The sequence below is a fragment of the Vulpes vulpes genome, chromosome 12 (assembly GCF_048418805.1).
Source record: "Vulpes vulpes isolate BD-2025 chromosome 12, VulVul3, whole genome shotgun sequence".
NCBI classification, from domain to species: domain Eukaryota; kingdom Metazoa; phylum Chordata; class Mammalia; order Carnivora; family Canidae; genus Vulpes; species Vulpes vulpes.
In genome coordinates, this window is record NC_132791.1 from 141,072,967 (window position 1) to 141,089,395 (window position 16,429).

Here is a 16,429-nt window from a genome sequence, read left to right on the forward strand (position 1 = left end):
GTGTGTTTAATATATACTAAGGGCATGTTTTACATTTTTTCATTTGAAAAATTTTAACTTCTGGTTTCAACCTGCTGAAAAATAAGGAGAAATTTACTGAAGAAGCCACAGCACCTAAAATACTTGGTATATAAAATCCAGGTTTTTCTCCTGATCTTGAAACAAATTTGTTATAATTTGACTCCCACAGTTGTAATATAAAACATAAATACCATTAAAAGGAAACAATGAGGGGTACCTAAGTGGCTCAGTTGGTTAAGTGTCTGCCTTAGGCTCAGGTCATGATCCCGGGGTCCTGGGATTGCCTGTGACAAGTCCCTGCTCAGTGGGGAGTCTGCTTCTCCTGCCCCTCGCTCTACTCATTCTCTCTTTTTCTCTCTCAAATAAATAAATAAAATCTTTTAAAAAGCAAATGAGGCTATTACCTGTATCTATTTACAATTAATCTCCTTTCTAGCACAGACTGAGAAGAAAAGTGCTTAGATCTACATTCTCAATAGATATGAAAAATGGTTTAACTTCACTGGCAACAAGATTTTGAGGGGAAAAAGTATTATACCATGAAGTAATATATAAAAAAATATTAGTCAGTGCTAGACAGGGTGCTATATTAAGGCAGATACTCTTACTACCTGTCAGTGAGAATATAAATTATGTTTTGGGGAATTTGATATGCATGCAAAGCCTTAAAAATAGCCAAATTGGGACCCCTGGGTGGCTCAGTGGTTGAGCGTCTGCCTTTGGCTCAGGTCATGATCTTGGGGTCTTGGGATGAGTTTGCTTTTCTCTCTGCCTGTGTCTCTGCCTCTCTCTGTGTCTCTCATGAATAAATAAATAAAATCTTTAAAAAAAATAATAAAACTAAGCTTTTTAGAGCAGTTATAGGTTCGCAGCAACATTGAGGGGAAGGTATAGATTTCACATATACCTCTCGCCCCTACACCAATGCATAGCCTTTCTCATTATCAACATCCCTGATGAGAGTGGTATATTACAATGGATGAATCCTCACTGACACATCATAATCACCCAAAGTCCATACTTTACATTAGGGTTCATTCTTGGTGGTGTACAGTCTGTGGGTTTGGACAAATGTACAATGATGCATATCCCTTATTATAATATCAGAGAGTATTTTCACTGCCGAAGAATCCTCTGTGTTCCTTCAAAACTGTGTACCCTTCTTTCCTCCCAACCTGTGGCGACCACTGATCTTTTTACTGTCTATATAGTTTGTCTTTTCCAGAATGTCATATGCTTGGAATCACATAGTATGTAGCTTTTTCAGACTTGCTTCTTCCACTTCGTGACACACACTTCAAGTTCTTCCATGTTTTTTCATGGTTTGATGGTTCATTTCTTTTTGGCGTTGAATAATATTCTATCATCTGGATGTGCCAACTTATCTATTTACCAACTGAAGGATGTTTTGGTTGCTTTCAGATTTTGGTGATTATGAGTAAAGCTGTTATAAACATCTGTGGAGGGGCACCTCAGTGGTTGAGCATCTGCCTTTGGCTTAGGTCATGATCCTGGGGTCCTGGGATTGAGCCCCCCACCCCCTGCTTCTCCCTCTGCTTATGTTTCTGCCTCTCTTTCATGAATAAATAAATAAAAATCTTTAAAAAACCCCTAAAACATCTGTGGACAGGTTTTTGTGGGATTTTCAACTCCTTTGAGTAAATAAATACCAGGGAGGGGGATTGCTAGACAGTTTGGTAAGGGCATGTTTAGTTATTTAAGATTTTATTTATTTGAGAGAGCAAAAGCACACACATGAGCAGGGGAAGGGACAGAAAGAGAGGCAGACTCCATTCCAAGCAGGGAGTCAGACGTGGGCCTCAATCCTGGGACTCTGGGATCAAGACCTGAGCCAAAGGCAGACATTTAACTGACTGAGCCACCCAGGCACCCCAAGCATGTTTACTTTTTATAAGAAATTGCCAAACTAATAGGCTCCCAAAGTGGCTGAAGCATTTTGCATTTCCACCATCAATGAGTAAGAGTTCTTATTGTTCCATATCCTCACCAGCATTTGGTGGTCGTCAATGCTATGGATTTTCACCATTCTGATAGTGCGCAGTCCACATAAATTTTTAATAAATATTCAGTAGGGGTGCCTGGGTGGCTCAGTTGATTAAGTGTCTGCCTTGCTGGGGTCATGATCCTGGGTTCTGGGATGGAGCCTTCTCTAGGGCTCTCTGCTGAGTCAGCAGTCTACTTCTCTCTCTCTCTCTCTCTCTCTCTCTCTGCTCATCTCCCCCAAATTGTACTCTCTCTCAAATAAATAAATCTTTTAAAAAATAATAAAAACCAAGTATCTGGCAAAATGAGCGTAAACTCATGTTCTGTGAAAAAATATAAAATTGTATAAAATGGGATTTCTGTAAAAAAAAAAAAATCAGTGTAGAAAAAGAACTGTAAAGACACACAACCAAATGGGAGAAGAGGTCATGGGAGTTTGTTAAAAATAGCTTTATTGAGGTATAATTTTACATACTATAAAAATCCACCCACTGTCTATGTACCGTTCAATTACATTTATACAGCTGTGCAATTATCACCATAATCCCGTATCGTGGTCAGTTTCTGTTTTCCCAGTCCACCTTTTCTGTAAGGTAAAGGAGGACCTTACTCTCTGAAAGGCCTCTGGACTGAAAGTCGGTGGAATGGAACTCTAAAATGACCTATAAAATTATCTTCTCCTCTAACGATCTCTCTCTTCAATTTGACAGATGCATCTTCCTAGCACCAAAGGGATGTTGAAAAGCAGCAGGAAGGTCCTGCGCTACCTTTCGTGGTAAAATATTAAGGGTTGAGCAGGCATGATACAGCCTGGATGGTGTGGCGTCTCAGAGGAAGATCCCTGTTCTTGGTCCTCTGGCGTCTAAAAAAGCTCCACAGAATAATGAGTAGAGTGGCATATCCCCAACGGAAATCGAAGTATTAAATGCAAAAACGTGAGCCAGTTGTCTTGTGCGCCTCAATCCTGCTGGCAGGGAAGAGCATCAAGCGGGCACGTCCCCCGACCCACCCGGGAAGCTGGCCGCCACCGGCCCACAGGCGGGGGCCACCATCTTCCGTGAAGAGACCTTCGCTGTATTCACTTAGCTCCCCCTCGGGGAGAAGCCAAGTTAGGTGAGCACCTACACACCCCTCGAAGCCCCAGCTCCCGGCGCCCCGCCTACAGCCTCCTACCTGCAGAGAAGCAGAGCAAGGACAGCCGATGCCCCAGGCGGGCCAAGCCCAGCACCGTGGGAGCAAAGAACATGGCTTCATCGTCCGGGTGCGCGATCACCAGCAAGGTCCTGCTGCCATCCCCCAGGACGCCAGCCTGCTCCTGACTCTTGGTTCTTTCCCGGGAGTCCCAAACCCGGAGGAAACCCCACGCCAGGAGCGCCGCCGCAGCCAAACCCAGGAGGCCCGCGGCTTCCATCCTCGCCTCCGAGGCACTGCGCCTGCGCAGCAGGAAGGCTGCCGCACATCCAGGCTCCGGCGGGAAAACGGCACTCGCGGAAATTACGTTCCGAGGTTGAGTCCGTTTTGCCCAACAGAAGCTTCCGACGTTGGGTTCCTGTTGTGGTTCCACAAGGACACCTCCCAACCCTCCTTTATCTCGTTCTCTCTACTTTATGCAGCACCGACGATGTCTTTTTTTTTTTTTTTTTTGCTTTCTCGATTTCTGAGACGAACCCTTTGGCCGTCAGCTTTTACCCTTGTCCTTACAGTGTCATGGGTTAAAACAAAACAAAATAAAACAGCGATTGAAAAATACCCGCCCTCTCTATGTTGAATTCCCTCCTCTAATTCACCGTTTTGTAACTCATTTATGAACACCCGAGACTTTCTCATCAGGACATGGCCAGCCCCTTCTTGTCCGGATGAACCGACTCTTGTTTTTCCTTCTTGATTCTGGCACGTGGAGTGGCGGCTCTTCTGAAGGAGAAGCACGCGGTGCCGGGATTTCTCTAGAAAGGAAGGCTGGGGGAGAGAGAGAGAGAGAGACTGACTCTCTTCACAGGCTCCTCCGACGGGTGACTTTAGACTAAGGAGCGACCTCATGGGCGAATCCGCACCGCTCGATATGTCAGCCAGATCCCGCTGCGAGCTTCAGCCGCAGCCCTGGAAACTGTCGTGGGGAGGTGGCCGTGCACCCCGCGGGCTCGCAGCGCCGGGGGCCCTGACTTCCCGGTCCCCGCAGCCCGGGCCCGAGGAGGCGGCCGCCGCCGAGGAGGTGGGGGCGGGGGGCTCGGGTCCCTGCCTTTCCCACGCTCCGGGCGAGGCCCCGAGCGCGCGGGAGCCGGCGGGCGGCGCGGCCGGAGTGCGCGATGGCAGCGCGCTGGGTGCGGCCGGGCACGGCGCGGCCCCGGCCCGTCTCCGCTCGAGGGGACCGCCGCCGTCAGGCCCAGGGGACCGCCGAGGGGACGAAGCGCGGGGCGCCCCAGGAAGCGCGGCCGAGGTAGGAGCGGCGCTCGGCCAGCGGAGGGAGTCGGTCTCCCAGCCGTCCGGAAGGAGGCGGAGCCGGCGCCGGAGCCGCCTCAGCGGCGGCCGCCGGAGCCGCGGGGGAGGGAGAGGGGTTGAGTCAAGATGGCGGCCAAGGTGGCGAAGCAGCAGCGGCGGCGGCGGCGGCGGCTGGAGTGAGCTCCCGGCTCGCCGCGCCGAGCGAGGTCCCGGGGTAGGGACGCGCGCCGGGGCCGCGTCCTGCTCCTCAGGCCCGGGGGCGCGCCGGCTCCCACGCTCCGCCAGCTCCTGGTGAGTAGGCCCCGGCGCCCGCAAGCCCCGGCCTCCGGGCCCCCGCTCGCTCCGGGGCTTCCGAGGGCTCCGCGGGGCGCCGGCCGCGGGGAGCGGCTCCTCGGCCCGGCGAGGGGCGTCGCGGGCCCGGTGGATGGGGACCCGCCGCAGCCGCCCGGCCTCTGGCCCTCGGCCGCCCGGGGGCGAGTCGGGCGCGGCGGGGGAGCTGGGGTTGGGCGAGTGGAAGAGGCTTATGGAGTTTGGAGGAAGAATGGGCTGCGGCCGGTCGGCTGTCCTGTGAGGAGGGGGCGTGCGGGCCGCCCGGGGAGCCCAGGTGGGGCCGGCGCAGGTGGCGGGCCTCGGCCGGCTCCGAGGCGGAGCGGGGGGCCGTCTGGGGAGCGTGCACGGGCTTCAGGGAGGGTGACAGCGATGGACAAGTGCGTGAAGAGCAAACTAGTTCACCTTCCAGCCGCACCACTTCGGGGTGTAATGGCGAAGGGTGGGCAGAGTGCTGGAGAAGGCAAAAGATCGGAGCCCTGGACCTTCTGCCTTTTATTATTGCCGGGTTACTGTGCGAAGTCGGTGAATTCTCTCTCTCTCTCTCTCTCTCAAGAAAAAGAGGGGCTTGAGAAACTGGAATTGAGAAGCCGGTGTGCATGGAGAGGAGACTGAATTCTTCGATTTAACTGGGTTAGGTGTAGTCGTTATTGAAGGTGCGGATGGGAAGGAGTGATACGTGCGAAAAGTGGTTGCTCAGGAAGCGTCAGTTTTCTTTTACTGATGTTGGTTGCGTGGTCAGGAGTGCCACTTCAACGGAGTTCACCTTGGAGAGCAGTGGTATAGGTAATGCTAATCTTTGGGATTAGTATATTCACCTGCCTCAGATTTGCTTTCCTAACGATATCCTAAGTAATATTGAAATTTGCGTTCCTTGTGCGCATCCTGGCGAGGCAGTGATGAGAGGCGGAACGCTGAGCCCCAGAGCAACAGGCCCGGGATTTTAAAATGCCTACAAATACTCATTCATTCGTTCAACGTTATCTTGATCAATAGCTGCTGCTGATAGGTCACATGTGTTTGTCCCTTGCATAACTGAAGAGCCGTTGCCATTGTTGAATTTTTAATAGTTAAAGAAATAATGTACCCTTTCATAAAGATACGTATTGGATGAGCCAAGTGGCCTGGGCTCGGGAGCAGATACAGCAATTTTAGAATCTTATTTAGAAGTGGGTAAAGATTATGGAAGAAATAAACACAAGTTTGTTGGAGGAAGAAATAGTGGTTGTATTCGCTCATTCTGTTAAATCCGGTGGAAGCTTATTTATTTATTTTAATATTTATAGTACACAGTTGCCTTGCCTTGCTTTAAGCACACCTGTCCACCGAAATCAAGGTTAACACACGTGTATATATAAATAATATACTTACATACATACATAAGGATGGGATTACTTGCAATACCAAAATACTCTTTCCTTTTACAAAAGGCTTGCCATATGTTGAACTGCTGCCTCAGAAAATACAATACAAAGAGTCCCGATTCTTCCTTTTACTATGTGACATTTTGGAACACGATCAACCTTTCTGTGCCTTCGTTTCCTCATCTGTGATAGTAGGAAAACATCCACTCTTATAGGGTTGGATGCTGTGAGCCTAAAAGAGTTAATAGTTATGAAATTGCTTTAAACAGATTGAAAAGGTTATGTTTCTGTGAGGTAGTAACAACTTCCTTTGCGCTCCTGAAGTGCTTATCTGCACATCTCCCATGGCATTCACACTTTCTACCTTGTATTTAGATATTTACCTACCAGTTTTATCTCCTTTTGAGGTCAGGATAGGCCCTTCTTAGATTTTATCTTTACATATAAGGCACTGTAGGATTTTATTTTCTGTGTAGGGTATTGACACTGCAAATGTTTGTTGAATGAAAAAACGTATTCTAATTAGAAAAATGTATTCACATTACAACTTAACTGCATAGACCTCTTATCTGTTATGACATATCTGTATAGCTGTAATTCCCTCCGCGGCCTTTCAGGAAGATATATTTTTGACTGAGTGTCTTGTTGGATTTAATTAGACAGTAAAACTTAAGTATTCGTTGTACCCACATAATTTTTTAAAATAAAATGCTTGAAAATAACTTACGTTTCTTTGAATTTAATTGAATAAAAGCCAGTTCCAAAACTAGGCAAATGTAGTTAAGTTTTTATAAGCTTTTTTTTTTTTTTTTTTTTTTTAATTTGGGAAGTGGGGAGATTTTCTTGCCATTACTGCAGTAGGAAGCAAAGGCTTTTGAATAGTCCAGAGACTCCTGTAAGTAAATGTCAGGCTATTTGTTACTCAGTTTTTTTTTTTTTTTTTTAATTCAGTTTGAATGGTATTTTGTGATCTGTCTTAAATGCAATTTCAAATTCATATTGATAACCTGGGAACCAGAGAGGTCTAGCATGGTTAGTTACTCCTTTTCTTCTCTTCAGATGTTGCGTTTTACTAGAATACATTGCAAAGAAGTAATAAAGCTTGACCAGAATTTATTTTCTGTGGGCTTATTTGTTGATATAGAGATTCATATGTGGTTCATTCACTTGTTTACCTGGTGTTGTGTGCCTTTTATGTTCAGGGTACATTACTAAATGCTGTAAAGGTATAAGGTTGAGCAGATGAATTATGTGCACAAATAAGTCAGTCTCTAGCCTGATATTTTGTCCTTTTCAGGTTTGAGGATGCAAAAAGGACATTTAGATTGATGGTTAGGGAAACATTTTATTTCTTCTTCTGTCAGGACTTCTTAGGAGTATTGAAAAGCTATGAAAAGCTTCTGTCATGTAGCAATAACTGTATGTAGGGCATCTGTTTTTTATTTTGTATTCTTGTGGTGGTTGTTTTCCTTGAACATTTTTACTGTTCTTCTACCATTTTTTCTACCCCAGAAGCTTATGTGGTCAGAATATTACTTGGATAGTCTTCAGATACAACATACTTTTTTTTTTTTTTCTCTTTGCATCTGAGAATGAGACCATACAAAGCCATGTTAATGTTCCTGTGGAGTTCTTCAGTTTGATTCCTTTATGTGCTCTGCTGCTTTTACTTAAAAGTGATCTCAAAAAAAAACAAAAACAAAAACAAAAAACTAAACTAAATTGGTTAAAATAAAATGCTAATAATTTATAGAATTATAGGATGTAGAGTCATAGATCATCTAGTCTTGTTTTACTCCTGAATAGACTGAGGGTCACAGATGTGAAGCGATTTGCCTAAATTGTTGCAGTTGGGCAGTGGTGGAATCCAGGCTTCTGACATCCAGTGCAGGACTCATTCCATTACACCATCTCATCCATGGGATGATTCAGTGTGATGATTGACAATTAGAACAAAAGTCAGCGTGGATGGGGAATGAGAGTTTACTTATTCAGCTTAGATATTGAATTTACCTTAACTTTAAATTTCTTCAATGAAAATACAGTTTAAAAAAGTTAGTATTGATCTACATGATCACTGGGAATTATTTGCTTACTTTTTAAAAAGATTTTATTTAGTTATTTGACAGAGATCGTGCAAGCAGGGGGAGCAGCAGGGAGAGGGAGAATGGAGCTCCATCCCAGGACCCTGGGATCATGACCTGAGCTGAAAGCAGATGCTTAACCGACTGAACCACCCAGGCACCCTGGTTCCTTCATTCTTAATGTATCATGATTATCTTCTTAAACAAAAATGTCTTTGAGGTTGTCTGGACCTAGCGATATTTCATGGAATTGAAGTATTACAATAGTAGAAATTGTATTAAGTTGATGGTTAGGAACCTCTGAGATCCAAACAGGTTATTTTATAATTTAGCTATTGCTTACTTCATTTACTTTCAACCTTCTGGATTTTTTTTTTTTAAGTATATGAGAGACTTCAATTGTTAAAAGATTAGATAAATAATATGAATATGAACTGTATTAATGCTATGTTGAAAAGCACACATGTAGTATTAGTTTTCTATATGTACTTATGCCATAAAATTTATTTTTTTATTTTTTAAGACTTCATTTATTTATTCATGAGAGACAGAGAGAGACAGAGACACAGGCAGAGGGAGGAGAAGCAGGTTCCATGCAAGAAACCCAATGTGGGACTCGATTCTGGGAATCCAGGATCAGGCCCTGAGCCAAAGGCTGATGCTCAACCACTGAGCCGCCCAGGCGTACCCATAAAATTTATTTTAAAGAAAGAAGCGTATCGTTCTTTTCACCTGATATCCTTACATGAGTACTGAGTGTGTCATATTTATTCCATTTGGGCTGTTAGATAATATGCCTATTTAGCCTAATGTGCCTTACTCTTCTGAAATCTACATCTAAACCCTATTTTTTGAGGGTTTAGTCACATACTACTTTAGCCAGAAAGTCTTCCTCCTACTCCCTCTTCTCCAGAGATACATATTTCTCACTTTGGGAGTCCTTAATGCTTTTCTTATGCCTCTTATAATACCACATTTATTTATTTACATACATATCTATTTAATCTCTGCTAGACCATAAGCCCGTTGTGGGCATGTCTGTATCTCATGTCTGCCCATATTCCTAGAATAACACTGCACCCAGGAAAGTGTGTAATAGAAACTTGTCAAATGCATAAAAAACCTAGCTGCTAGAATTACTTGGTGCCCATGTTGGAAAAAGCTGGTTGATACACCCTTTGGAAACTTGATGAATAGTTCATGTTAATTTCAAAACAAATTTACCATTGTCAGTGAGACACTGATAATTTGTCAGTTATCAAAGCATTTAAAAAAATATTTTTGTCAGTCTAATGGGATTTTGGGGGAAAGAGAAAGTAAAGATGGAATTGGTTTATCTGACTGTATTTCCAGATAATGTTAGAACAAGAATGTATATATTCAACCCTACTCTGTGGGACTTGTGACCTTGGGCACATTACACATTACAGGGAATTTTGGAGTATTTCAGTGGCAGGAAAAAATTGTGAATTAGGAATATGGGGTAGTTTGTTTATAGGATTATTGAAGAATACCTTTGAAGGGTTGGTTCCCTTTGAAAGAATAGTACTGATTAGTTTTACATCAGAAATTAAATCTTTAGTCAAGAGCAAAGGAAAAGTCAGGATGACCAAATTACTTTAATTCCCTCCCCCCCTTCCCCTCCTCCCAGTGTCACCTGAGGAATAACACTTGGGTTGGGTATTTTGTTTTGGTTTGGTTTGGTTTGGTTATATATTAATAAACTGATACAAACCAGAATAAGTTTAGGGTACATTTTTCTAGGAAAATTTGACACTTCGTTTTGTTTTGAGGGTCACCTTTCTGGTTACAGTTCACTCCCCCCCCCCCCCCCCCCCCCCGTACTTGTATTTAACTGACAGATTCCTCTTTGACATTTTTGTCGTCATAGTTTAGAGTCAGAGTAATCTGTTTTAGGCAGTCCATCTCCTCCGGCAATAGGGTATAGATTTGAATAACTTGGAATATTTGTTTTAAATTGTAATCATCATGTCTTTGAACTCCTGTTCAAAGAAGTTTAACTTTGTATTACTTTTGATTAGGTTCTTTTAATTCAGTTTTGAATTACAATAACTTTTATGTATTTGGAATTAACCCAAAACTTGTGCTTTCTAGGAGTTACAGCCTAAAGTATACACAGTGTAAATATACCAGATGTAGGGAGTATATAGTCCATTAACTCTATGTGTGTGGGTGTGTATGTGTTGGGGGGAAAAGGGAGGGAGACAGGGGAGGAGGGAACTGAACAGAGCAGGAGGAGAAGGTGGAAAGAATTTTGTATATTCACACAAAACCATTTTACTGAGTGAAGGAGGATGTGTTATTTTAGAATCTTTGTCTATCACCTATTATAAGTAATATGTTTTACAGAAGTACAATATAGTAGTATATAAAGAAATTGAAAGTACCACTTCCTAGATATAATCTTCTAAGTGTTTGTTGCATATTCAGATCTTTTTTGGTGTGTGTAATTTCCTGTATTATAGGATTGTAACATATTGTTCTTTTATGTACAACTCTTCCATGTTGGTGTATTTAGAGCTACTTCTATCACTAATGGCCACATAGTATTTTGTTTATGAAAATACCATGATTTAAATAATTTACAGCTACTAGTGATTTTTGTTGTTTTGTTTTTTCAGAAATACAAAGCTGAGGTGAATTATTTATCTGTATTTATTTTGTATACTTGTGCAAGCAGCTTTGTAGGATAGATTCCAGAAGTGGAGTTGCTATTATCTGAATAGTGTACGTTTGGAAAGATATTGATAACAAGTGTATCAGTATGCTCCAAACCCTGGCCAGTACTGGATGTTAGAAATGAAAACATTTGACAATAAAAAGTAGGGGGGTAAGTGATTCTAATTGGCCTTTTTGGACTTTTTTTTAATTTTTATTTATTTATGATAGAGAGAGAGAGAGAGGCAGACATAGGGAGAGGGAGAAGCAGGCTCCATGCACCGGGAGCCCGACGTGGGATTCGATCCGGGGTCTCCAGGATCGCGCCCTGGGCCAAAGGCAGGCGCCAAACCGCTGCGCCACCCAGGGATCCTCCTTTTTGGAATTTTTTTATGAGGGAGTTGTATTTCTTTTATGAATTGCTGCTTTTGGCATTTTTTTAATGGAGTTCTTGGTTTTTTCCAGATTGATCTGAAGAGCTCTTTATATATTAAGGTATTCACTGTTTTCACACACTCCCCATCCCCCACCCACAGCTGTTCTTTTGTGTGTGTGGTGGTTGTTGTTTTTAAATTTTTATTTATTTAAATAATAAATAAATAAATAAATATGTATTTAAAATAATAAATTTTTATTTATTATTATTTAAATTTTTATTTATTTATTCATGAGAGAGAGAAGAGGGAGAGGCAGAGACACAGGCAGAGGGAGAAGCAGGCTCCATGCAGGGAGCCCAATGTGGGTGTGTGTGTGTTTTAAAAAGATTTTATTTATTTGACAAAGAGCGCAAGCGGGGTGAGTTATAGGCAGAGAGAAAGAGAGATGCATGGGGGAGGGGCAGAGAGAGAAGGAGAGAGAATCTTAAGCAGGCTTAGTGCTCAGCACACGGAAGCTCAGTCTCACAACCTGGAGGCAATGACCTGAGCCAAAATCAAGAGTTGGACACTTACAGGAGTGAGGTACCCCTCTTTTGTGTTACTATGCAGTCAGATATATTCATCCCTACTCTGTGGGTCTTGTGACCTTGGGCACATTACCTAACCTCTCTAAGCTTTAGTTTCCTTATTTTTAGATTGGAGATAATGTAAAATAACATGTAGCGCAGTGGCTGACACGTAGTAAGTAAATAATAAATGTTAGCTGTTTTCATTAGTAGTCCATATGTGGCTTCTGGGTTTCATGCTCTACTTAAAAAAGACGTCCTTACTCTAAAATTTAAAATATTCACTCATCTATTAAACTGAAATAAAGTGAGGAATATTACTGTATAGCATGCTATTACTTGTTTTAAGAGGAAGAGGAATATTGACATATTTACTTGTATGCTATAGGATATTTCTGAAATGAAATCCAAGGAACTGGTAACGTTGGCTGTTGTAAGAACTGAGTGATTGAGGTGTTCTTAAATGAGAGGAAGACTTTTGACCATATACCTCTTTTTATTTTTAAGACAAAGAAGTACCCAGATTCTAATTGAATACTTTATTTTTTAAAAAAGATTTTATTTGGGACCCTGAGTGGCTTAGCAGTTGAATGTCTGCCTTTGGCTCAGGGTGTGATCCCGGAGTCCTGGGATTGAGTCCCACATCAGGCTTCCTGCATGGAGCCTGTTTCTCCCTCTCCTTATGTCTCTACTTCTCTGTCTCTCTCATGAATAAATAAATAAAATCTTAAAAAAATAATAAAAAGATTTTATTTGAGAGAGAGAATAAGCAGGGGAGAGGCAGAGGGAGACAGAAAAGCAGACTCTGCTGAGCATGGAGCCTGCTGCAGGACCTGATCCCAGAACCCTGGGACCATGACCTGAGCCAAAGGCAGATGCCCAACTGACTGTGCCAGCCAGGCGACCAAATACTTATTTATTTTCTTTCTTTCTTTTTTTCTTTTCTTTTCTTTCCTATTTTTTCACGTCTAAATTTTTTTGATCCATCTGGAATTTATTTCTGGTATGGGGAGTGAAGTAGAGATATATTTTGGGGAAATATATATATACATGTTTTCTCCCCCAGATAGCTAGTTTTGTGAGCACCACTTAGTGAATAATTCATCTTTTGCCCCACTGATTAGATTCGCAACTTTTGTCACTTACTAATTATGTTTGGAACTGTTTCTAATTTACTATGTTTTTTATGTCATATCCTTTAAATTGCTGTTGTTTTATAATTTCACTATTTTTAAAAAAGATTTACTTATTTCAGTGAGTGTGTATACATACATACACATGGGCATGCATAGACACACACGGGGGTCGGGGGGCAATGGTGAGCAGAGGAAGAGGAAGCGAGAACTCCCAAGCAGAGCTGAATGTGCAGACTGATGGGGGGCTTGATTTCACCATGATCTGTGCTGAAACCAAGAGTTGGATGCTTAACCAACTGTGCCACCCAGGAACCCGTGTTTTATAATTTTAAAGCTGATAGAGTTAGTTACCTGTTAACTACTCTTTTTTTTTTTTTTTTTCAGACTTTGACAATTCTGGTCCATGTATTCTCCTAGCTGAATTGTAGCATTATTCTGTGAAGCTCAGTAAGACATCTTGCTGAGATTTTTATGGGGAATGCTGAATATTGATTGGAAATACTGAATTTATAGGTTAATTTTGGAAGATTGACTTTAAGTACTTCCTCTCTTTTTGTTCAGATAGACTTTTTTATGTTCTTCAGTACTTCAAACTTTCCAAATAAGTTCTATCCATTTCTTCTTTTGTTCAAGAAATACAGTAGGGAATCAAACAGTTTATATTCTAGTGGGGGAAGACAGTATAATGAAATAAAATCCATTTCAGGTTATGATTAATTTACAAAGGAACAGAAAGGTTTACGTGGTTAAGAGTAACTGATGGGAACCCACCTTATAGGGTGGTTGGACAAGGCATTTCTGAGATGACATTTGCACTGAAACGGTAAAAGTTACACGAGAGGAGTCAGCCCCTTAAATGAGCCAGGAAGAGCATTCCAGGCAGAGAGTAAAGAAGGACAAAGGCCTGAGGCAAGGCAGGTCTTGGCGCAGGATGAAGGGACTGGAAGGAAGCTCATGTTGCTGGGGCCTACTGAGCAATCAGAAGAGGAAGCAGGCCAGATCAGGTGGGGCCTTGTGGGCCAGAGTGAGTCGTTGGGATTTTATTTGAAGTTCGTGGTAGCCCCCAGGGTGTCTTAACCTTAAAGAGTGACATGTTCTGATTTATGGCTTAAAAAGATCATATGACTTTTTAAGTAAAGTATTGAAGTGGGAAGTCCAGTTAGAGGTTTCTTGTAGCAAGAGGTGAGTGTGGGGTAGTGGAGATGGAGAAGCATGGGAAGCTTCGGATGGGCATCTGGAGAATAGGACTTGCTGTTGGAATGGGTGTTGTTGGGAGCTAAGCACTGTTAGGTGATTCGGAGGCCTTGTGAGCAAAACAGAGATGGTCCCTGCACTCACGTGTGTCTGATGGCTTTTTTGTATATAATTCAATAAATGTTAAGTCAGTTGCTTTTCTTCCACCTTATTGTGGTATATGCCTTAGAAATAGTCTTCATAACCTTTAGCAACCTCTGTTAGTGGGTCAAAGAGAAGCAGCACAATATGATCTCTAAGAGATCTGTCTCTGAGTTTAAAAAAAAATTACCTTGGAGAAGTTACTTAGCTCTCAAAAGCCTTCATTAGGGATGATAATGGAACTAGTGCTTTAGATGAGCTCCTTGCAGACCATACTGCCTATTACATACCAGAGGCTCGATAAATGGTAACTTTAAAAATTATTCCCCATAGGTGTTGTCTTATCTATTAATTCTGAAATATATTCATTTCTTTTAGTTGCTGGAGTGAATATTGCCCAGAGAATTAGTTCAGTATAGTGCAGCTGTACCACAGAGCACTCCACAACACAGTTGTGTTGTTGTCTGCTACTGCTGTCTTGGGAAACTTGTTTCTCACTTCATCTACAGTGAAAGCAGCATTTTTTGTCTTCTAAGTTCAAGAGTTGTTTATTGAATGCCAGTATTCTTAGATTAATCAAACAATTATGCCTTTAATGTATTTCTTTCAATATCATAGTTGATTGGAGGTGGGATAGTTGAACCTGAAATGCCTTTTTTCTTTAGCTCCCATTCATCTGCCTTCTAAGTGAGATGTAGTAATGTTGAAAGAGCCTCCAAGTAAAATAAATGCCATGTTAATGGCATTTCCCCAGAGTAGCTCTTTGTTTGTTTCTTTGTTTAAGGGAAGAATGCTTTAGTTTATTTTACAGGAGAAATTTAGTCCAGTTCAACACCTCTTTGACTTCTTAAAAACTGTGGAATCCACTTAGGTGATTTCTAGGGTCTTTGCTGGAGACTGGCCTCTGAGATGGGCTCAGGAGGTCCGCTTTCTTTTTGTAAAAATATTTAATATAGTTTTATATAGAGAGAGTGCATACACACAAAGTGGGGGAGGGGGAGAGGGAGAGAGAGAAGCCCATTCCCTGCTTGAGCAGGGAGCCTAACTTGGGCTCGATCTCAGGACCCCACGATCATGACCTGAGCCAAAGACAGATGCTTAACCCACTGAGCCACTTAGGTACCCCAAGAGGTCCACTTTCTTTTTTTCTTTCTTTCTTTTTTTTTTTAATGATAGTCACAGAGAGAGAGAGAGAGAGAGAGAGAGAGAGAGAGGCAGAGACACAGGCAGAGGGAGAAGCAGGCTCCATGCACCGGGAGCCCGAAATGGGATTCGATCCCGGATCTCCAGGATCGCGCCCTGGGCCAAAGGCAGACGCCAAACTGCTGCGCCACCCAGGGATCCCAGTCCACTTTCTTTAAGTCATGGCCAGTCTAGAGAGTCTGAGGCCTCTCCTTGTTTAAAATACTTTTGGATTTGGACTAGAGCAGGGCTGCTTTATGAGAATTAGTATGACCTGATTTGTCTCCATTTAATAACTAATATTTTGTCATCTGCAGCATCATAGAAGCCATTCTCCTATCCCATACTTTTGTATCAAAAGTTTTTATTTTTTGATTATTTAAAAGAAAATTGAATTGTGTATTTTGTAGGGTCCTTTTTCTGCTTTGGTAAAATATGGGCTTCCCCTCTGTTGTGACCCTTGGTGGATTCATTCTTGCTTATCTGAAGAGGCATTTGCAGTCCCTCCACAGTGAAGTATATTTTTAGCTATTTTTTCCAAGATAGCCTAGGCCACCTTGAAAACCTATCCAAGTACATTTTGGTTATGCAAAGATTGTAGGCTAAAAGCCAGGAGTTCCTAGTGAGAGGGGATTGGATTTTTTTTTTTTTTTTTTGAGGATTACATATGAAATTTTGTTGTTGCAAGTGGAGTTTCCTGTTGAGTAAATTGATAGATGTCTTTTTTACTTTAATATGGGAAGATTCAAAACATAATTTATTTATTTTTTTTTTTTTAATTTTTTTTTTTTTTTAATTTATTTATGATGTCACAGAGAGAGAGAGAGAGGCAGAGACACAGGCAGAGGGAGAAGCAGGCTCCATGCACCGGGAGCCTGATGTGGGATTCGATCCTGGGTCTCCAGGATCGCGCCCTGG

The 16,429-nt window shown here is 42.3% G+C and overlaps 2 protein-coding genes across 56 annotated transcripts in view; one reads left to right on the forward strand and one right to left on the reverse strand.

The window, feature by feature from the left end:
* Window positions 1-3,614, reverse strand: part of PIGL (phosphatidylinositol glycan anchor biosynthesis class L) — a 99,100-nt gene extending 95,486 nt beyond the window's left edge. Inside the window, exon 1 of one of the 8 annotated variants that reach the window (XM_072730417.1) lies at window positions 3,199-3,568. In XM_072730417.1, the coding sequence (XP_072586518.1) occupies window positions 3,199-3,436 (238 nt within the window). In that variant the 5' untranslated portion in view covers window positions 3,437-3,568. Of the gene's footprint in view, window positions 1-3,198 lie in introns of all 8 variants that reach the window. The other 7 variants (XM_072730423.1, XM_026005562.2, XM_072730418.1 and 4 more) reach the window with 7 other exon arrangements.
* Window positions 3,615-4,540: 926 nt separating this feature from the next.
* NCOR1 (nuclear receptor corepressor 1) overlaps window positions 4,541-16,429 on the forward strand; it is a 151,702-nt gene continuing 139,813 nt past the window's right edge. For all 48 annotated transcript variants that reach the window (XM_072730425.1, XM_072730437.1, XM_072730429.1 and 45 more), the window contains exon 1: window positions 4,541-4,752. The gene's annotated coding sequence lies outside the window, so the exon portion shown is untranslated. The remainder of the gene's footprint in view (window positions 4,753-16,429) is intronic.